Consider the following 22076-nt stretch of genomic DNA (forward strand, 5'->3'; position numbering starts at 1 on the left):
CGTTTATGCTGAGGAGCCGGCTTGCGGGACGAGGCCAAGCTCGGCCAGGGGCCAGGTTCCCCCACCCTCTCGTCCCCCGTCCAGACCGCCCTGTTCGGGGCCTCAGTTTCCTCTTGAACGCGAGGGGATGCAGCGCGGAAGGCGGACCCCGCCGCCGTGAGGACGCGGGCCCGGAAGCCCGTCCCGCTGGATGATCTGCACCCCCAGGCCGGGGCCAAGAGCAGTGGGGTCCAGGGCCCGAGAGGGGCTCCTAAGGAGGACCAGACTGCTGAGGTGGGCTTCCTCCACCGCCTCCTTACAGGGCTCCAGCACTGGTCCCCCCCTCGTAGCGGTGAGGCAGCATCTGGGGAGGACAGGGACCCGATGCCCCCCAAGCAGCAGCCCGTGGACCACATAGGCCGGGTTGCCAAAAGAGGCTCCTTGGTGCCAGGCTCTGGTCTCTCTGTGAGTCCCGGTGCTGCTGCCCGCCGGACCGTCCCTGCTTCTTCATGGACCCCCTCTGTCCAGAAACTTGCAGTGGCCTGAAGCCCAGACTCCTTGAGCTTCCATTTAAGGGCCAGGTTTCCCTAACCCACCTCATCTCACCTTGACTCCTCACTGGCCATACACAGATGTCTTCCTTTCTGAGTTCGGGTCCTTGGTCTTTCCCCAGGATCCGTCCCCCTGGTCCCTGCCCTTCCAAACCCGCCCGTCCTTTAGAATGGAGCTAGAATTCCACTCCCTTTCTAAGCTTGGAACCCCCAGGGTGTCCCAGTATTCCCAGGAGAGTCCTGATGTTATTAGGTAAAGGGATTCTCCTCCCCAAAGGTAATCTGTTAAATGTTTAAATAGTCTGTGTGCATGGATAGAACTTTTCAAATAATTACATTTACAAGTGAGAAAGAAAATCCTTTGCCCGACCATGTGTCTTGTATTATGATTGGGACATGTGGCCTTGTCATTCCCCAGGATCTGCCTGGTCACTCCAGTTCCATGCCTTGTGTCCCTAACTGGATGGTTAGCCCCCCAGGACAGATATTATGCCTGAAAAAACGTGTAAATTCCAAATCTTTTGAAGTTTTGGTGGGAAAAAAATTCAGAAGTTTGGAGAATAGGAAATATAACCAACAAATAATTTTGCACTCATCACAAATACAAAATCACTCTTTTTCATGTGTCAGAAAAATGTAGTGTCCCAATTGCTCTAGGCTCCAGGTTAACACAAATCAGTGTGATTGAATGTAGTAGAAGGGATAGTGGGATGGGTAGAAAATTGGCCCTTTAGTTTGGTTTGTCATGTTTTATTTAGCTGGGTGAACTTGGACTTAACTTCTCTGGAGACGCAGCTTCCCCACGCTGGATTTGGATTTAAGGATAATAAATATGCCTGCCCCATCTAATTTATAACATGATCAGAGTGAAGATCAAATGTGAAATGGAGTTAAGGATTTGGGTTTTTTTTTTCTTTTTTGTTGTTGTTGTTCAGGAAATAATCCTTAATAAATTTTCTTTTAAGATGGTTTAGGGGCGCCTGGGTGGCTCAGTGGGTTGTGTCTGCCTTTGGCTCAGGTCATGATCTCAGGGTTCTGGGATTGAGCCCCGCGCCAGGCTCCCTGCTCAGTGGGGAGTTTGCTTCTCCCTCTGCCTCTCACTCATTCTCTCAAATAAATAAATAAAATCTTAAAAAAAATAAAAAATATATTTTGGTTTCTTTTTTTAAAAAGATTTTATTTATTTATTTGACAGAGAGAAAGTGCACAAGCAGGGGGAGTGGCAGAGGGAGAGGGAGAAGCGGACTCCCCACTGAGCAGGGAGCCCAACACGGGGCTCTATCCCAGGACCCAGAGATCATGACCTGAGCAGAAGGCAGATGCTTAACTGACTGAGCCATTCAGACACCCCTAAGATTTTATTTTTTTAAGTAATCTCTACACCCAACATGGGGCTTGAACTTAAAACCCTGAGATCAAGAGTTGCATGCTCTACGGATTGAACCAGCCAGGTGCCCCGCCTTAACAAATTTTCTAATGCAGGCACCTGGGTGGTTCAGTTGCTTAAGCATCTGCCTTTGGCTCAGGTCATGATCCCAGGGTCCTGGGATGGAGCTCCTCTTAGCTTCGGGCTCCCTGCTCAGCGGGGAGTCTGCTTCTCCCTCTACCCCTCCCTCCTGCTCGTGATCTCTCAAGCTCTCTCTCCCTCAAATAAATAAAATCTTTTAAATAAATAAATAAATTTTCAAATGCAAATTACGTGTGTTTTAAAATTTCGTTACCATCAAGGTTCAAGGTGCTGACGGACCATTAAAAAAATCAGGCAATTCTGCATTTTTGTCAGTTTCTGAAGAGGAGGGAAAGGCCCTGGGATCGGAAAGACCAGTGTCACCAAATGTGACCCTGGGCAAGTAACCTCGCCTGCCATAGCGTGAGTCAGGCTTCAGATGGAATTCTGGCCCTCCCACCTCCACATGCCGCCTCCCCACCGTTCTGACCATCAGTCTCCTCATCAGTAAAATATGAATAATAATAACATGCATGGAATGCTTGCTGTGGGCTGCGTACTACTTCTAGCACATTGCTTGTTTTAAGTGATCTCATCCTCACCTCAGCCCCGCAGAGAGAGGGGCTCTTCGGATCTCCATTTCATGGCTGAGGATTCTGAAGCACACAACTGTGTCATTTGCCTGGAGCTGCCTAGCCAGTAAGTGCTGGAGCCCAGGACGAAGCCCAAGCAATCCGACTCCGGGGTCTCTGGTCTTTTCCGTGTGAGACAGCTCCCTACCTGTGGGGCGATGTGAGCATTACACGAAATAATACACATAAAGCACCTATCATGTGGCCTGGCATGTGGCTGTTAGAATTACCTCATCATATCAAATATAACTGTGGGAATGTCTATTGGTCTCTAGCCCAGTTCCTGGCAAAAGGGGGACCCTAGAAGTTGGTTTTCTTCCCCCAGTGAAATGATGCGGAAACAGAACATGCTCCACAATGCAAGCACTCACAGAAAATGCTCATTTATGCATGTTATTTTTTTAACCTTTGGTACAGGGAATAATACCTCAGAACCTGTGGGATACACCTTTGCTACAGGCAAATGCGTGTCTCTACTCTCATTTTCTTGTTTTTCTTATGCTTCTTTTTTATTGCCATCAAGGTTTCCCTAGACTGGGAAAAGCTTGAGCCAAATGTCACAGACAGTAGAATCAGCACGAAATGTTGCCAGTGCTTGTGAGTTTTTGAAGGCTCCGACTTCCCCTCAGTTTGCTGAGGGGTTGGGTTGGGGGGGCCTACGACTGCAAAGCCAGGGCCTCAGAGGTGTCCTCCTACGGCTGGGTCTTCCTGGGTCTCCCCCCTGGGTAGGGTATCTGGCTCTCCCCATGCACACACCTGCCTATGCCCAATGCTCCCATAATCTGTCATCCACATGTCATTCATACAATTACTTCTTCACAGCCACACCCACACATACCTTCCCCCCCCCCAAGGACCCTCTACACACAACATACAGCACACAGACACCTTCTTTACTCCCCCCAAACCCACTTACTCTTTCATTCATTCTGATGGCACGGAGGTAGAGTCCTCCGTGCTGGTCACCGTGCTACATACTCAGAGATCTTTTGGCCACAAACACTCACATATACACTGGTTTCCGCACACATGCCAATTTTCCATGCAGGCATTTGCACGCCCCTTGTACATATAACCACAGGTAAACCCCACATATTCACATACATACACATCCCTGTGAAGACACTCGTTCCGTTCAGGCCCCTTAGATCACCTGGCTAGGTTTAGAATGGTCTTTGATTTTGCTTTCTCCATGGCATCTGGCTGTCCTCATGGCAGACAATGTAAAGGTGTCAGTAGGGTACAAGGCTTGTGAAATAGCACAATTTTGAACATGCTGGCAGGTTCTGGTGTGTGATGTTTATCTTCAAAACAGACCTCACCTACCTTCTGTTTTCCAGGAAAACGCTCCGTATTTCTCCCAGTCATAGGAAAACACTGGTTGCTGTCATGGGCGGGAGAGCTGACCTGGGGGAGGGCAGCAGTGGTGTGAGCTGGGTCAGGCTACTACGTTGCTGACTGTGGACTGTGGACCCCCGAATCAGGAGGAGGGCAAGGGAGAGGGAGGCAATGAGCCACACTGCCCTACTCATCCCACCCTGAGATCAGCCTCTCCCGACTTAGGAAACCCAGAGCAGGTGGCCACCAATTCCGCATCCTCCCTGTGCTGACCCCCTCACGATGGCATGTTGTTCACTCTCACACCCCCGTATATTTCCAACCTCCCACCGACTCCCCAGGGCCCAGGTCCTTCCTTTGCAAACACGCTCTGAATCAGTGTGAAGTCCTCCATTTCAAAGTAAAGGAGCTCTGCTCAGGGAGTCAAGGACAGGGTAAGGATTCATTAAAAACAAGTACAAGGAGGAAGCCCGGGGTCCTGCTGTGGAGAGCGCCACTTTCAGCAGAAGCCGAGGGGAGGCACCGTCCTTACATTCAGGACAGACCCTCCAGCTCCCTCCCCAGAATCTTCAGCTACCAAGTGGGCAGTGGCGTAGTTGAGGACATGGACGTAGCGGCGTCTGCCTCTCTGAGAGTCTTGGGGACAGAAGCTTCCATAGTTCCTATGAACGGGCTAGTGCCATAGACGCCAGGGAGAATGACAGCCAGGGGCTGAGGAGAGAGCATGTCTTCGTTTCCAATCCTACAATGGGAAGCCTGGGTTTCAAGGTCATCTTTGACACTGGGGGGCTGAGAGCAGGAAGGGTCTAGCGAAGAAGGCACGGGGGTGTCTAAAACACAAGTGGGCAATTCGTGTATTGTCAATCTATCCCTAAGAAACTTAGAAAGCAGCACTCGGGGTTGGGAAGAGACGGGAGGGATGAACAGGTGGAGGGCAGAGCATTTTTAGGGCAGTGGAAATACCCGTATATTCTATAAGGATGGACATATCATGATACATTTGTCAAAACACACAGAATGCACACCACCAGGAACAAACCCTAACATATGGACTCTGGGTGACTCGGGCATGTCCACGTCGGCTCATCAGTTGGAACACATGTTCCACTCCGCCGGGTGTGTTGTGAGTGGGGGAGGCTGTGCATCGTGGCGGCAGGGGGTGTGTGGGAAACCTCTACCTCCCTCTCTGTTTTGCTGTGGACCTGAAACTGCTTGAAAAACAAGTCTTAATAAAAATCAGTCTACTACTAGATAAAAGGAAGAGGAAGGGATTAGGCTGGCCAGAGACCATGAGAAAGCACGCGGTGTCACAGAGAGATTGAACTTTATTGAGATTTCCTCCCTGATGAAATCAGAACGGCAAGAACACTGGAAAGTTTCCACTTTGGAGAGAAACAGCAACTGTTCAGGCACAAATACTTACAGATAACTCCTCTTGGGGGGAATCTCTGGATCCTAAATTTACCCCCAGGTCCCAATCTCCCTCCTCCCCAAAGAGTCAGAATTCTGCTTGAAATCCACATCCACAGAGCGGGGGCCCAAACAGCACTGAAAGCCTAGGCAGACCCGCTGACCAGCCTACGGGCCATTTAGAGAAAAGGCAGGTTGAGAGAGCAGAGGAACAAGTAAGAAAAGGCAAATGGATGGAACAAGAAAGGGACAAAAGATCACAATGATAATGTCGGCCCCAGTCCTACGAAAACAAAGATCCTGTATGAATGTACTGGCCTCCTTGCACCCGCTTCCCCCAAAGCGACGGGGGCATCGGCTGCTATAACAGTTCTGTACTTTGTACGGCTCCACTGCACGGAGAAAACCTGATATGCTCGAGGACAATGGGAACATTAAGGAGCAAGGTGAGAGGGGATGTGATGGGGAGGTGAGGCAAGGGCTGGTTTTTAATGAGAAGAAAAGCAGCTCGTCAGGCCCTGGTCACCAGGCTCCTTGGATGCCCCAGCAGGCCCCTGGTGCTCTGCTTGGCTCTGTCCTTAGAAACAATATCCTGGAGGCTTTGGGGCCTCTGGCTTTCTTGTGGGAGCTTCCAGGTCCTGCTGCAGCATGCACCCGAGTGCTAATCATTCTGGGAAGCAGGAATTCCAAATTCTCCACAGGGACCTAATCTGATTGATCAGCAATTTGCTTCCATGACCTCGTCCTCAGAGTGCCTCCCATCTGCCTTCATCTTCGCTTTCCTTCTGGTCCAAGGTGACTCCCTGGTGCTGGTGGGTCCTGACCCAGGCCTCATGGTGAAGCCCCCCAGATGGCTCGCTCCCAAGTGAGGCTGGCTCACGAGGCTGCAGCTGCCACTCCGGGCAGCCCTGGCCCAGGTCTCCTGGATTTGCACGAACTGTTCAACCCACCTACTTTTCGTCAAAAGGCTCCTTCCCTCCATCCCCCACTGCCCTCCGGGGTTGCCCAGCAGCCAGGCAGGCCCCTCACAGAGCATCCTTTCTCCATGCCCGCTGGCCTCTGCTGTCTCCCTCAGCTCTCTTGGACGAGGCAGTACACGCATATTCACACCCATCCGTACTTGAAGGCCCTGGCTGCCCTGTGGTATGTTTGGTGCAAATCAGTGTCAAGTTCAGGTGGAAAACCGAATGTGAAGCCTTGGTTGCCACCCACACCGAGTGGCTGGCACTGGTTCTGACTCGTGGGAAATCACTCTGAGTTTTGAGTGTTGGCACATCAGGGAATGGAGAAGAAAGGGGAAGCCATGGCATGAAAACCAGGAGGGGACAACCCTTCCGCAGAGCGTCTCTGCAGAGAAGGTTTGGAAACCGCCTCCTCCTCATCCGGGGGAGATGGGCTCCCAGAGAATACCCTCATGAAAAGGAGCAAGGTTTCCATCATCCCCCCTGAAACCCAATGCCTTTGGGGTCTGAGTTTTCCAAGACATGCAATAGACAAAGACACACTGCAAACCAATTAACCCTCTGAGCCCTTCTGGTAGTTTCATTGAAGTCACTTCCAAGAAGTCAATTACCTGAATGCATGGAACACTCAGCCTCCTCTTGGGGCCGAGAAAGGGACCGAGCTTCCCAGCCGGCTTAGAAGACTACATCAGAGAAATGGCAGGGGGGAGGCAGCTCTGTCTCCTAGCCTGGGGGACTCCTGTTCTCTCTTAGCGTTCTGGTATCCTAAACCGTTCCCCCGCCCCAAGAGGAAGCAGGGAGGAGGTCCTGGGGGTAGGCTCGAAACCCAGGTGGATTCTGACCCAAGAGACTGTCCCCTGTTGAAGCCAACCCAAGCAAGGAGCAGGCGAGGGCTGGAGGACCAGCAGGAGACTGCGTGGGAGGAAGCCACGAAGGACGTGAGCAGCCCTACAGAAATCAAGTCTTCCCTATTTTCCCAGCTTAGAGGGCGAAAAAGGAATTTCAGCTGCTTTCAGCTGGATCCTCATCACCTCAGTATAAGTTCAGTATACACTAGAATTTAGCTGCTCGCTGTCCCTTTGCGATAGGACCCAGGAAAAGCAGGCAGGGCCTGACCTGCCTCAGTCAGGCCCCCCACTGAAGCAACAAGGCGGGCACACTATAATTCACAGTTTCCTCTGGCCTCCCTTGACCCGCACCCTCCCCCACCACTGGCCTCAATTAACTCCCAAATCTCCGGCGTGTAAAGATTCTTGCCAGTGTGGCTCAAAGGGTTAATAAACCAGGACTTCTCAGAGAGGACACAAGCTCATCCACCAACAGGAACCCCAGAACAGCGACACAACGACCTAGTGTTTCTTATAGCGATTCTTTGGGGTTTCGCCACACCCTGTTTTGTCACAGTTGAGAGCACCTGGATTCTTCCCTAGCCCAAGGCTTCCCAGGAGGCCGGGGAGCTCCTGCGTGATGGCCCGCTCAATCTTCTCCAGGAAGCAGCCCCCCATATAGGAGCACTGCTGAGACAGCAGCTTGAAACTGGAGATGGGGTTGATGCCAAAGAAGTCCTTGTAGGCCTCGCGGTTGGGAAGGTCAAACTTGCTGACGTTGGTCTTTGCCAGGATGGTCTTGAAGATGTAGAATTTGTCGGGGTCTTCCACAATGTCCTTAAAGACCAGCTCTCCATCACTGAAGAAAGTCATTTTGTCCTTATAAGTCTGCAGATAGCGGTCAACCAGGAGGGCGTGAATGCGGACCCGGATGGCATGCTGGCGGATGAAGGCGATCTTGTTCTCCAACCTGTTCTCGATCACCTGGTTCAGGTCTTCCAGGAGAGAGATCTCTTCCTTGAGAAACAGGTCCCAGTGTGTATCGGGCCTGTAGTCTTGTGGCCAGAAGGAGCTGACGTAAACCCGCGGGGGCTCTGTGACGTTGATGAGTGGGGCCAAGCTCCAGAAGAGGGCCCCATAGACCCGCATGAGCATCTGCATTGCCAGGTTGTCGGCCTTGTTCAGGATGATCCTTATCTGGGACTCGCGTCCCTTCAGCTGGCGGAAGAGCGTCTCCAGCTCCAGACCCACGTCCAACTTGGTTGGGTCAAAGACGACAAAGATGAGGTCCGCTCTGTCGATGAACCACTGGCACACATCATTGAAGGGGTAACCTTGGGGGGGGAGCAAGAAGTCAAGCTGAGCAGGCTCACCCTAAGCCCCTCGTGCCCCCTTCCAGAACCAAACCATTGGCTGGATTGAAGGGAATAAAGGCAGTAGGGATTTTCTGGGCTTCCAAGGACTAAAAGAATTAATTGCATATCTCCTGCGCCTTGTCAGCCTTCAGCCAAGAACAGCCTGATCCTTGTTTTAATCTATGGAACCCAAGGCTCCAGGAAAGTAAAATACTTTTTCAAAATGGAGATCTTTCTACTGTCTAAAAAGATATGGGACAGTGGCAAAGACATTGAAGGGCTGAAGTCAGGGAATTAGAAAAATATGAAAGAGAGGATATGCTATTTAGGGGGAAGCAATGTGGAGCTGGCCCAAGACCCGGACTGGAATTTGGGTTCTGCCACTGGCCAGCCCAGTTCCAAGCTGTACCATCTTAGCTACAAAATGACAAGAAAAACAATAATACCTAGGTTGATATAAAGAGTATGATGTTGCTATAAGGAAAGCACGTAATTAAATTGCCTCTCACACAGTAGGTGCTCGACATATTTTAATTCCTTCCACTTATTTCCAAAATGAGGAGACTAAGAATACCTGTCTTGAAATTTTTCTACAACAATCAACCAGTAATACATACAATTATCTGATGCATAATAGAAGAATAAAGGTTAATTTACTATTATAATTATTAGTGACAATATTATCACTAGTAGTAAAACAGTAAGGAAACCAAAATGAGAGTTATAACCATAAAGTAAGTTCCACCATCTGGGCCTATAATCCTACAAATGCCCTGTGATGACTCATCTCTGCAGACAGCCCTGTGTCATGGTGATACTCACTGGCCTCTGTCATAACCACGTGTCTGCTGGGCCCAAAGTGGCACTCCTCTCCCACTAGAAGAGAATGCTGGGAAGTCTAATGCAGGCTTCTGGTCAAGCAGGCCTGGTCAAGCAGACACTGGACCAGGAAGAGTTCGAGGTCAGGTTCAAACCAGGACCCAAGTTAACCAGAGGTCAAGTACACATGGACAGGGATCCAATTCATCTTGGACAATGCTGGCCACCTTTCCTCTCCCCAGTCTGCCTACCACCCTCTGTCGAATGGTCTTCTAAGACACAGCTCAAGCTGTTCAGATACAAGCGCTCAACTACCTCTTTCTTGCTGCTTGCGGTTCTCAATGATGCCTGGTGTATCCACGAAAGTGACTCGCTCCAGAAGTTTGTGGGGAACCTCGATGCCAATCAGCTTCTCTAGGAAATTCTGGCCAAATTTCTCGAGGGGTGAGAAGGACCGGGCGCTGTCGGCAGCCATGACGATACCCTCGATGGTTTTCAGCTTGGGTCCGTGCATGAGGACAGTGAACTCAGAGGTGGTGGGCTCAGCACCTGCACGCATGGGCACGAGGTCAGTCGGGACACGGTCACCTCTGCGACAGAGACCCTACTACAAGGTAAGTGGGTAAGCCAGGGGTTTCAGGGCAGACTTACCCCAAGAACTGGATGCCCTGCTTGCTAAGCTAGTGTCTTCTTTCTTTTTTTAATTGTAAAATATATGTCACAAAATTGACAGTTTTAACCATTTTTAGGTGTACAATTCAGTGGCATTAAGCACATTCACACCATTGTGCAGTCCTCACCACCATCTATCTCCCAAACTGAAACTGTCCCCACTCATTCCCCCTTCCCAGCCCCCAGTAATCTCTCCTCTACTCTGTCTCTATGGATTGGATGACTCTAGGCACCTCGTAAGTGGAATCGTAAGATATCTGTCCTTTTGTGTCTGACTTATTTCAATATAGTGTCTTCAAGATTCATGCATGTTGTAGCATGTTTCAGAAATGCATTCCTTCTTAAGACTGAATAATACTCCACACTCTATTGTACGGATAGACCCTTTTGTTTATCCATTCATCCATCCATGGATGTTTGGGTGGTTTCTACCTCTCGGCCCTTGTGAGAAATGCTCCTGTGAACACAGATTGTAGCTGCTGGTTTCTTGTAATTCTCATCATTCTATTGAAGACACACATGACTATTTCATCATGCCTTCACATAGGACAGTGACACGCCAACACACAGGCAAGAGAATCCCACTATTACCTGTATAGAGCTGGTAGCGAGTGTTTTCCAACCCGAGGAGGTAGTTTATCATGGTGGATTTGCCAACGCTCCACGGTCCGAGGAACAGCACCATGGGCTTGGAAGTAATCTCCCCATCTGCAGGCAGCAGGAATTAGACATGGAAGTGACTGACAAAGTTTATACGGGAGTGACCCAGTGCTTCCCGCCGCATCCCGCGCCCATCTGACGGAGTTATAGAATTCTACACCAGACCGGGCAGGGTGTGGCAGTCCGTGGCACGTGTCTTGCTGGGTAAGTGCGATCACCCAGTTAAAAGACACCAGGAGACGTGATTTTGGCCTTACACAGATCCTTGGCACACAGGCACCAGAAGGAGGTAAGTGACATCAACAAACACACCAACTCAGAGCTCACTGTGGGTGAGGCCTCCTGGTTTGCATCTGGGGGATGGTTCATAAGAAGGGGAGAAGGGAACTACCACAGGGGAAGAGGTTAAAACTCTGCTACCTGGGGGCGCCTGGCTGGCTCCATCAGTAGAGCGTGTAACTCTTGATCTTGGGGTCGTGAGTTCAAGCCCCACATTGGATGTAGAGACTACTTAAAAATAAAGTCTTAAGGGGCGCCTGGGTGGCTCAGTCAGTTGAGCGTCTGCCTTCAGCTCAGGTTGTGATCTCAGGGTCCTGGGATCGAGCCCCACATTGGGCTCCCTGCTCAGCAGGACGCCTTTTTCTCTCTCTCCCTCTGCCTGCAGCTCTCCCTGCTTGTGCTCTCTCTCTGTCTCTCTGTAAAATAAATAAATAAAATCTTTTAAAAAAAAATCCAAAAAAAAAGTAAAAAAAAAAAAAAAAAAAAAAAAAACCCTCTGTTATCTGAATCGGAAAAAAAAAAAAAAAAAAAAAAAGACATGAAAGAGGCTCACACAATCTTAGACATCCTGGACGGGGGCCCCCTGACATCCTACCTCAGGCTCAGCCTGACCCTGGGCTCCGGGCCAGTCTCAAATTAGCCTCCAGAGACCATGACCTATTTGCCAGGTCCCAGGACCAAGCACTGACTAGGTAGTTCTTGGGTTTCTGGGCCCTGTGTCCAATGTCAGGAAGAGCACCCTGCGTGGGCCACACCAGTTGGGGTCCCTAAGAAGGGAAAGCAGAATCCTCCAGTGCTTTCAAAACCGGGGGCGGGGGGCGGGGGGGATGAGACCGCTGGCTGCTGACTCGCAGGCGTCTGTTCTTGCAACTCGTCTCTGAGCCCCGGCACAGGGGCCAACCCAGTGTCACGTACACCTCAAGTTCTCCAACCTCTTTGTCTCCCTGAGCCCGGCACATAGGCCCTGACAGTAGACACTCTTTTTTTTCCATTTTGATGCATTTAATTTCTTGGTTCAAAAATCAGAAGTATAAAAAGGTATAGAGTGAAAGTCTCCCACCCCTGTCCCCAATCCGCTTAGGCCATAACACCCACTACGTATTCTTTCAGGCATTTTAATGCATGCAATCCAAGCAATAGGAGCAGATATCACATTCCCCATCTTTTTTCTCCAAAGAGGAGTACAGTATTCTTCTTGTTCTGCACCTTGCTTCTTGAGGTGCTGGTTTTCTTTCTCGAAGGTGAAACTTAGTCCCAGAAGACCAAGACGGTGTCTCATAAATGGCAGGCACATAAATAATTGCCTGAAATTGATACCACGGCCCCGCCCCAATCCTCCCTGCCGGAAAACACACACGATGAGTCGCTCGCATCTCTGGGCGTCAGCCCCTGGCTTGAGGACAGGAAGGGATAGGCAGTCGGAGAGGGTGGCAGGAATCCCGTTACAACCACAGAGATGCTACAGAGAATGTCTTTGGCCCAGGCCTGGGAGACATGAGGGGAACTGGACCTTCCAGCTCCAGCAGAGACGAACCAGAAACGAACCAGAAACGAACCAGAAACGGGCTCTCTGGGGACTGCTGTTTCAGCTGTCTGCAGCAGGGGGCGCTACTGCCATGTGCAGGCGGCCACAGGTGAGACACAGGGAGGCTGCGAATCCCTGGCGTCTGCGCCTGAGGGCCCTCTTCTGTGAAGCGGGAATAATGGCTAGCCTAAACACCCTACCCACTTTAGAGCCATCGAGAGCATCACATGAGAGAATACAGAAACCCCCAGTTCACACAGAGAGAGATGTGTAACGCCACTCACCATTCAACCAGACACCACCGTGAAAGTTTTCGGAGAGGAGCAGCTCGGGAAAAGGGCACGGCTGCGGGGGAACAAGACTCTCACAGACCATTGTGGCCACAAACTGGTCCGACCTAAGGCGACTTGGCAACAACTACGAAAATGCTTAACTCCATTGTTGCACTTGGAAACATGTGTCCTACAAATGGATCTGCACGAAAATACCTAGCAATCAGAGTCACGTTTGGAACGTTTTTGGAACTGAACGTGGCAAATGCCCGATCGTCCGTCAGCTGGACAATGACTATCTAGAGTGGTGTGTTCAGAGGCTCAGAAAGAGCAAAGCACGGCTGCGCACCCACAACCATGCGCTGTGATACCATCGGGCAAAACACAAACAGAGAAGGACGCGCCTGTGTTTGCTCACAGGCACAGAGCAAATGTCTGGAAGTATTTGCAGGAAACTATAACAGAGGGAGTCCCTGAAGTGGAAGGGGAGACGCTGAAAATCAAGAGAGGGATTTTTATTTTTCAATCCATACTGTTTTCCACTATTTGATTTCTTTTTGGCAACAAGTATCCCTTGTTTTTATTATTCCGAAAATGAATCCAGACCCAAGGAAAGCCAACTGAAGAAGTGATAAGGAGAAAAAAAAAAGGATTCCGGGCAAATTAGGGAACTTGATACATGACTTCTTCGCAGTCAGGGGCCCTGGGGGGCTGTTCAGCACAGGAGGGATGGAAACTGGGAAACCATGACTGTACTACGGAAGCATGAGCGCACGCAAACAACGTGGTCTCCACAAACCCTGTGCAGATATGGGTACCCTTGCAGGGGAAGGATGATCCCGGGACCGAGGCCTCCGGGGGGGATCTAGGAGAGCTCAGCTCCACATGTCCTCACGCCCGCCACTCACACAGCTCAAGAGGGACGGGGGAGGGGCTCTAAGCAAACAGCATCAGCCACGAGGGTACCTGTGATCTCGTGCTGCCGAAGCTCGTTGTATTTGTAAGACTGCTCCAGGGGCTTGATGGATGAGTGGTAGATCTTTCGAAGCCGCTGCAGCACCACTGGGGGCAGAGAAGGGTGAAGGGAGAGGGTGAAGGAAGAGGGTCCAGGCTCACTCTGCAGGACCCCTCCCCCCAGCTGGTAGCCTCACTCTACAGCCATACATTAGCATTCCTGGAGGGAGTTGGTCCACATCCCAACCCTCAGAAATCGTTAACCAAAAGGCATTCCCTCCCACCCTCAAAACCTCCTGCACTATTTTTTTTTTAAACCTGATCCTCTTCTCCCTCCAGGGAGAAGCAACTCCCAGGGTGAGGCAGGGAGCCTGCAGGGTGTGAGGCCCAGAAGGAGGAACTGGGGCCCCAAGCCAGGCTGTCTGGACCCGACCTTCTCACTGCTTCCCTCTAGCTGTGCACCCCATGAGACCCGTGCAAACCCGAGGCTGCTCTGAGCTCCAGCTAGCTCCTCAATGAAGAGGAGACATGAGCCCCACTGAAAGCCTTGGGTTATTCTGAGGATGAAGTGCCAGGAATAAAAGGGCTTTATAAGCTGTAAAAACCAAAGCAGATGGGATGAACTCTCATTAGCAAACCTCCCTGGCCACGGCATGAAGGCTGGTACCCGGCCCCCGGCGGCAGTACTGGGATTTGTCCTCGACCCTGGCCCTGTTCCCTCTGCTTGGATCACCTCTCCTCCTCCCTGCCAATCCAGAGCCCCCACCCAGGCCTTGGACACTGCTCTGGGAGCCTCTTCCACAGAGCCCCCCATCTCCAGGGCTCTCAGCCCTGGGGACCTGCCGGCCTCAGAGCCCAGCCCTGGACCCAGCCCCAGTCCCAGGTCCTTCCTCTGGTTACCAGAGTAATCATCCACTGGCTTGTCCTCATTCAGCATCAGAGTTTTCTCAATGTGGGAGCGGTCCCTCATCGGGGCTTCTTCACTCACATCCTCTGCCTCTTCTGGGGAGAGAAGCACAGAGCAGGGTTAGGGCAAAGCTAAGAGCCGGGCTTTGCTCTTTGCAGGAAAGGGCATAAGGAAGTGCTGCAGGAAGGCTTGCCAAGTTCAACTGAACCGAGTTCTGTCTCGAGGAGACTCTGAAAATCCAAACTCAACTTCTGCTAAACTCCATGATCCATTTCACGTATTCAACAAATACGGACTGAGTACCTACCATGGGTCAGGACTGAGCTCCATGCTAGGAATGCAGTGGTGCCCAAAACAGACATAGCTCCTGCCCTTGCGGAGTTTTCGGGGGAGAAATCATCTTGAAAGTAAGGTAATAATTACAGTCAGTGTTGTGGCTATGGCAGGAAAGATTCCAGAAGCTATGGGGGCCTAAGATGTGTGCCTACGAAATCCCAGCTGGGGGTTCAGAAACCCTCCCTGGGAGCTGAGATCAGAGGGGAGGAGTTCAGGAGGTAAGATGGGGGCAAGAGACAGGACCCATTTATAGGAGTCTGCGTTACTTCCTAGGAGCACTGGCAGCCAGGGAGGGGCTCTAAGCAAACAGCTGACCTGACAAAAATGAGCATTTTATCAGGATCACACAGGCTACTATGGGGCTTGGGTGGGAGGAGCTGCAGCTGGATGTCTTGGGCCAGAGCGGGGGAGGGCAACCCTCGCTTCTGACCAAGTGGGAGATGCCCTGGTGACCCCCTGCAGGCTCCCAAGGAGGGGTGCCCACGTTGTAGGCCTACCGGGTGGGATGGACTTGGGCATGAGGGGCAGGGGAGACCAGTTCGACAAGGGATGGGAGCAGAGAAGAATCATTGTGCCTCGTGCAACACCTCAGGAATGTGATTCTCCACCAAGATCTGCCGGGGCAGCCCAACCCCAGACGCAGCACAGAAGGGACAGGGGAAAAGGGGAGCCACCGGCTGGCTGCAGGCCCTTCCCCTTGTGGAGGGTGCAAGTGCCCAACAAGCAGTGTGGAAACTAAATCCTGCAAGGAAATCTGTGGGGGAGCCATGCTGGAAAGTGAGGACTGAACTCAGGCCCTCCATCCTGAAGGCCGTTCTTGGTCCAGGCCAGCATATTCGGATGTGGCCTGGGGGGGCGCCGGCCATCCTTAGGATGCACTACATCTCCAGTGATGGCCCTGCCCTCCCCTGCGCCCCATCCCCCAGTCCTGCAGGACATCAGTCCCAGCCAGCCTGAGATTTCTTATCACCATCCTGACCCTGGTCCCCGTCCACCCCACCGGACCCAGCCTAGTCTTCAAGGGGAGAACCCAGGGAGCTCCAGAACACACCATACCCACACCTCTCTCCACCAGCCTGCCACCACAGGGCCCCAAAACCTGCCACTGTGTCCCATGTCCTTCAGGTTAAGGCACTGGCCCACATTAAAGTAGATTGAGGGACCCTAACAGGGAGGCTCCAGAGGGCCTCACTCGGAAGTGACCAGGTTATTCTGGGCCCTACATGGTGCAGCCTCCCACTGGTCCCTCCCAACAGGGTTTAGTGGCTCATGAGCGGCCCAAAGGCACCCCATGGGCCAGGCATCCTGGCCGGGGCCTCCACCCAGCAAACCCGGAGCTGGCTGGGTGTTCTCCCACCCCACCCTGCCCCTGCCTATCCCACCACACACAGGTCTTCCAAGAAGAGTGCTGAGAGCTATCCTGGTGATCCCCTACCCTGAGGCCCCTCCTTAGACTCTTCTGCCTCGTCCCCCTCGGGCCCTGTATTTAATTCCTCAGAGCTCAGCTGGGTCCCCTCGTCATCTCCAGGGCTCTCAGTTCCTGCTGCTTCCTGGGGTTCCTCGGCTTCCTCCGAGGCATCCCCTGCTTCTTCTGAACTTTCCCCATCACCATTCTCCTCCTCAGATTCTTCTTCTGATGGAGCTCCTCCTTCCTCGCCTCCACTATGGTCACCACTCTCTTCTTCAGAGGAGGCCTCGTCCAGGCCCTCCTCCGTTAGCCCTGGTGCCTGGCCCTCGGGGGGGGTGGTCCTCCTGGGCGCCCCCTGCCTCGGAGCTCTGTGCATGGCCGGTTTCCGAGGCTGGGCTGGGGCTGGGCTCCCCCCGGTCCTCAGCCCCCTCCTTGGTTTCTGTGTCCATGTCCAAGACTCCATCTGGCACTTCTGGCTCCCAATCAGGCCCTGGGCTGTCCTCCTGTCGTGTCTCAGGGGCGTGGACCTCCGTGACCTCCATGCCAGGAGAAGCTCCCAAGACTTCCGGCTGTGCAGTCCCTCCTGCTGCCCCCTGCGCAGGGTGGTCCCCTCGGACCTCCTCAGCTTCCTCAGGGACGAAGCCACTCCCAGCCTGCCCTTTGGCCTCCCTGACAGCCCCCTCCTGTCCTGGGCCCTCTCCCAATCCCAGCTCTTCTCCAGGCCCGCCCTCCCCTTCTGTTGGAAGGGTGCTGGCTCCGAGTGGGCCCGCTTCTTCCTCCCCAGACCCCGCAGGGTCCCCAGGGGCAGCTGACTCTGAGGCTGAGGCATTGGAGAGGCTGACTTCGGGACCAGAGCCCGGGCCGTCACCGGCAGGGGCCCCAGTGGCTGTCTGCTCCGAGCTCTCAGCCTCCCTGCCATCCGGGGAGTGAAGGAGCAGGGTCTTCTCTCGAGGGGCCGCCTCCGCATAAAGCGCCCTTTCCTTCTCCTCTAGACTTGCTTCTCCAGCAGAGAAATGATTCTCCAACAAATTGCCAACATCTTCTGTGCCACCCGAAGCGGAAACTTGCAGTTCTAAATGATTAGAACACCATTGGTCAGTTTCACAGGGTTGGCACTCACTCTGCTTCTCTAAAGAGTCTAACGCAACCTAGCTCCTGTCCTCCGGGAGTGAGATGTGGACCTCCCTCCCTGGTCTTCTGAGGCAAGCAGAGCGGGTGTTACTCGGCCTCCCTCCCACCCACTGTCCATCCCTTGGGGAGTGAGCGGCTGAGCTGCCCCAAGAGCCCCACCTCTCAAGCCTCCACTGGGTCCTGATCACCACAAGGAGGGAAACTCAGGGATCCCTTGCGGCAGGCACGTGCAGCCAGGCTCACCAGGAGATCTTTCCACGATAGGACAGATGCTTGGACATTCCACCCCCTCGTCAGTTCCTAGAGTCATTAACCGGCATGCTTTTTATACTGCTATCAGCAAAGGAGTGAAAACAGGTGTGTTCAGGCCAGATCATCTCAGGTTACAGGGCAAGTACTTAGGGGATTACTTGTGGCTCTCGGCCTTATTAAGTCACACATCCAACTCTGTCCCCTTAAGGGCAGGCATTTGCTGGCCTTGCTAGCTTAAATTAGAGGGAACATGGCCTGAGGAGGAGGAGATACCCAAAATGGGCAGGGCTAGGCCTTCCCGGTGGCCTTAGCCAACCCGTTCCCGAGGGGATCCCCTTCTAAGGGCCCATGGCTTTACCAAGAGAGCTGAGGGCACAGAGAGAGCAGAGCAGGAGTGAGGGGGGGACCTAGTCTGTGCCAGAGACCTCTGTCAGGGGGTAAGTGGGATTTATGTGCAAAATGGGGCTAGGGGAGAGGATGGGTTCTATGCCTTCTGTCCCATCCCACCCAGGCTGGGACCTGTTTAAGAAGGAGGCTCCAGGAGGGGGACGAGGGAGGACTGGCCCCCTGCCTTGGGGTAGCTGAGACAGCCCCGGGGACTCCCTTAACTCACAAAGATGCTTTCTGAGCAAGTGGCATCCCACCTCCGCTGGGGACAGCCTGGTATTCCCATCCCTGCCTCCCACAAAGAAAAACCACATCTTGGGGTGCCCCTCTTGCCTCAGGGTACCCACCCACCTTGTTCCCTGAAAGCTGGGGCAACCTCCAGAGGCCAATAACAAATATTTTCTCCCCACAGCAGCAACCTGCTATCAAATTCAGAAAGAGGAAATTCAGGTGCCTTTATTTATAAAGGAGCGGCTTACACTGATAGGACTCTTTCCAGTTCACGACCTCGACTGATCTCCTTGATTACCATCAGACACATTTCAGAAGGTCTAGAGAAAGTCTTTGACTTGCCTAAGACAACAGGTGGCTAGTGGGTGACTGGAACGCAGAACCGTCTACTCCTCGTCCAGGCCTCCTGCACCAACCTGTGTTCAGGGGTGCACAGGGGAACCCCTTCTCACTGGGACCTCGCCCCTCCCTGCACACACCTTCTCTCCCCGTCTGGACTACAGGAGCCAAGGCGTTAATAATCCTCCCTGTGTTCCCCAGTGCCCAGCCCACAGAAAGTGCCATGAAGAGGTCTGTGGTGACATCTGGGTACAATAAGAATCTCTGGTCCCTCTGGGGAAGAGCTACACATTACCCATTAAAATTTTCTTTCCTTATTTGTTAATTCTTCTGCTTGCATCTCCATCCCCCCATCCCCACCCCCAACTCCCTAGAGAAAAATCTACGGCAGGAAATTGGTTAAACCCAAAGAGACTGACAGTCTCTGAGCAGCAAGATACATGTAATATATCTCATATAAGACACATTTGTACAATTATTCAGTATGCCAGGCAATGCTTAAGCATTTTATGTAAATAAGACATTAATTGATCTTACTCAATTTACTTCATTTCACTTGCTTCTGGAAGACAAGTCTTACTCTTCTCCCCATTTTTACAGCTGAGAGGTCTGAAATCTGAGACACTGAATGCCTTGCCCAACACACAGCTGGCAGCTGGCTGAAGCCCTTTAACTACAGAGCAGCAAAGGAGGCTGCCTGGCCCTACAGTGGGGTGGTACACCTATGCTACTCAGGGCGTGGTCTGGGCACCCACAGAACCAGCATCACCCGGGGGGCTTGGTAGAGATGCAGACTCTCGGGCCCCAGCTCAGACCCACTGAATCAGAATCTGCATTTTCACAAGATGCCCCAGTGATTTGTTTCCACATTAGTTTGAGAAACACTGGTCTATACCACCTGGTAAAAATGCCTCTGACCCAGTGGTTCCGGGCACTGGCTACACACTGGAATCACCCAGTTCTTGGTGTCACTCCTTCCCCCACCTCAGAGGTTCTGATTGAATTAGGCTGTATCCCTAGCATCGGGATGTTAACCAAAAAAAAAAAAAAAAAAAAAACTTGGGTAATTCTACTAGGCAGCCAAAGCTGCAAACCACTAATAAACAATCTTGAGCCCTGAGGCCCTGAGCCCAAGGCTTCTGCTCCTGGCCCCTCCCTACTAATGTGCCCACTGGGGGCTCCCAAGTTGGATGAGTCACCCAAGGCTTGGCATTCGCCCTTGGAATAGCAATGGTCCAGGCTTCTCTGGTGAATCTAGCCCTTTCCACAGGCCCCTATTGCCCTCTAGTATTGATGATGATGACGGTAGGGATGATGATGCTGATGATGATGATGATGGTGATGGTGATGGTGATGGCGGTGATGGTGAGGATGGTGATGGTGGGGATGATGGGATGGTGGTGATGGTGATGATGATGGTGGTGATGATGGGGATGGTGGTGGTGATGGTAAGGATGGTGGTGATGATGATGGTAAGGATGGTGGTGGTGATGATGGTGAGGGTGATGATGATGGTGAGGGTGAGATGGTAGTGGTGATGATGATGGTGATGGTAAGGATGGTGGGGATGGTGATGATGATGGTAAGGATGGTGGTGGTGGTGGTGGTGACGATGATGGTGGGGACGGTGGGTGGAACACACTCTGGGTCTGACCACCTGTGGTGTTTCTAATATTCTCAGAACACCCTCTGTCCCTGGTAAGGCTGAAAGGCCTACATAATCCCAAGGGAGATGAGGACCCCAGACTTTGGGGGCTTATCATGAACTTTACATTGTTGTGTATTTCCACTCCTGGGCCCCAGACAGGAATCCAAATATGTGCATGTGTGTGTGTATACATCCATACCCTTCCCTGGTTTTTATGATTTAGTGTCAAGCTGTCACTGACCTGCCAAGCAATTTGGAGCAAAAAGACCAAGGGTGATGCCTTCATGCCCTGTGACCTTCCTTCCCAGACTAAAAATAACTCTGATGGAAAATCTCTCAATGAAACAAGCTGTGCCATTGGGCCCCCAGAGCCTAATCCCCAGGAAGCAGCTGTGCCATTGGGCCTGATATCTCCTCTGGGAGGCAGTCAGAGGCTTCAAGAGCCTCTGATTAAATTCAGTTCAATTCCATGAAATTAAATCCAGTGTCTTCCCTCCCTCCCTGATCTCCCCAACATCTAGCTGAAGCCCCCTAGTGGCCCCTGGAGGAGGTGGGGGAGGGCACAGGACACCCCAGACACCCTCCAAGGGTTGAGAGCCTGGTAAGATGAGTCTTGGTCTACCCCGGGACTCACAGTGCTGTACTATATGTGCTGCTGCCAAGGCAGCCGCCCTGGCCTGGACAGGCCTGGGTGCTTACATCAGAGTACATGAATAGCAAGCCCCCAGCTCAACCCCACAGATCACGGGAAGGCCCGCATGCCGCGCAGAGCATGGCATAAACCAGTTCTGCTTTCTCTCCCGACACTGCCTCTGCCATCTTTGGAGTCAGCCTTTCGGCAGCTTGCCACATCCACAGCCCCAACAGGGGCTCCAGGCTCAGTTCCTCTCTCTACTACCAACAAAACACCTGATTTTTCCCCAGCTCCTAACCCATTCCAAAGCACTTCCCACATGGACTCAGAACTGTGGAGTCACCAGGGGCCTTGCCGAGTCCAAGTGCAGTGGGGGGAAGCTCTGGCAGGGAGCTTTAGAGACTTTCCCAAGGTCAGGGTAGGGTTGGGACAGAGCCCAGGTTCATGGCTCTCAGTCCACAGTTCGTTCTGCCCCCACGGAGTTTGCAAATCACGACCCATGAAGGTTAGGGCTCCACCGACGTGCTTCAGAGGTGTGGGAAGATGAAGGAGCTGGGGTTCAGCCACCCCTTTATCTCTTGCCAGGTGCTTCCCTTGGATCTGTCTGTGCCTGCCAGGGACAGGATGGGGGGCCTAAGGATGGGGGATGACAGCCACTGTTCCTGCCTCTCCTGCCTTATCCCTAAAAATCCCACTAGCCTCCTCTTGATCATTTTCCCCAAAAGCCCAAGGAGCCCCCACTACAGGATCTGCTGACTTTGCTGACCAACACGTGCCAGGCACTGAGCTGGGCGGTGTCTCGCCTTCACGCAGAACTTCACGCTTCCCAAAGCAGTTTTACGGTCCCCTTCCCTCCTCCCGGCAGCCCTCTGAGTCATGGGAAGCAAGGACTATTAACCTCTGAGAAAGCGGACACAAGGAAGTCAAGTTCTTTGCCCAACAAGCATTCCAGGAATGGGCTAGAGCCCGGGCCAAGAAACCAAGCGGAGCTCCCTGGCCACGTGCGGGCGGCACCCAAGACCTGCGGGGCTTTCCAAGCACAGACGCCCAGTCTCCAAGGGTGGGACAGCGTGAAGCTGCGTGTTGCAGAAGGTGATGCTAATGAGCACCAACATTTGAGA

General features: G+C 52.5%; 1 protein-coding gene across 1 annotated transcript; it reads right to left on the minus strand.

Moving 5' to 3' along the window:
- Positions 1 to 7668: 7668 nt before the first annotated feature.
- On the minus strand, positions 7669 to 16443 carry SRL (sarcalumenin). Its single transcript, XM_032397751.1, has 6 exons — positions 16361 to 16443; positions 14583 to 14684; positions 13695 to 13790; positions 10584 to 10700; positions 9636 to 9869; positions 7669 to 8480 (listed from the first exon to the last, which is right to left on the minus strand). Exons 2-6 carry the CDS (start codon positions 14650 to 14652, stop codon positions 7669 to 7671), a joined length of 1329 nt encoding a protein of 442 aa, XP_032253642.1. The 5' UTR covers positions 14653 to 14684; positions 16361 to 16443.
- Positions 16444 to 22076: the final 5633 nt, after the last annotated feature.

Source organism: Phoca vitulina, unplaced genomic scaffold (assembly GCF_004348235.1).
Source record: "Phoca vitulina isolate PV1807 unplaced genomic scaffold, GSC_HSeal_1.0 scaffold102, whole genome shotgun sequence".
Lineage (NCBI taxonomy): Eukaryota > Metazoa > Chordata > Mammalia > Carnivora > Phocidae > Phoca > Phoca vitulina.

Excerpts from the sequence above, each read along its gene's own strand:
- SRL (XM_032397751.1), bottom strand. The coding sequence starts at position 14,652 with ATGAGGGACCGCTCCCACATTGAGAAAACTCTGATGCTGAATGAGGAC. Across the intron at positions 9,870-10,583 it reads TCGCTACCAGCTCTATACAG|GTGCTGAGCCCACCACCTCT; the intron begins GTAATAGTGGGA and ends CCATGCGTGCAG. Across the intron at positions 8,481-9,635 it reads CCGCAAGCAGCAAGAAAGAG|GTTACCCCTTCAATGATGTG; the intron begins GTAGTTGAGCGC and ends TCCCCCCCCAAG.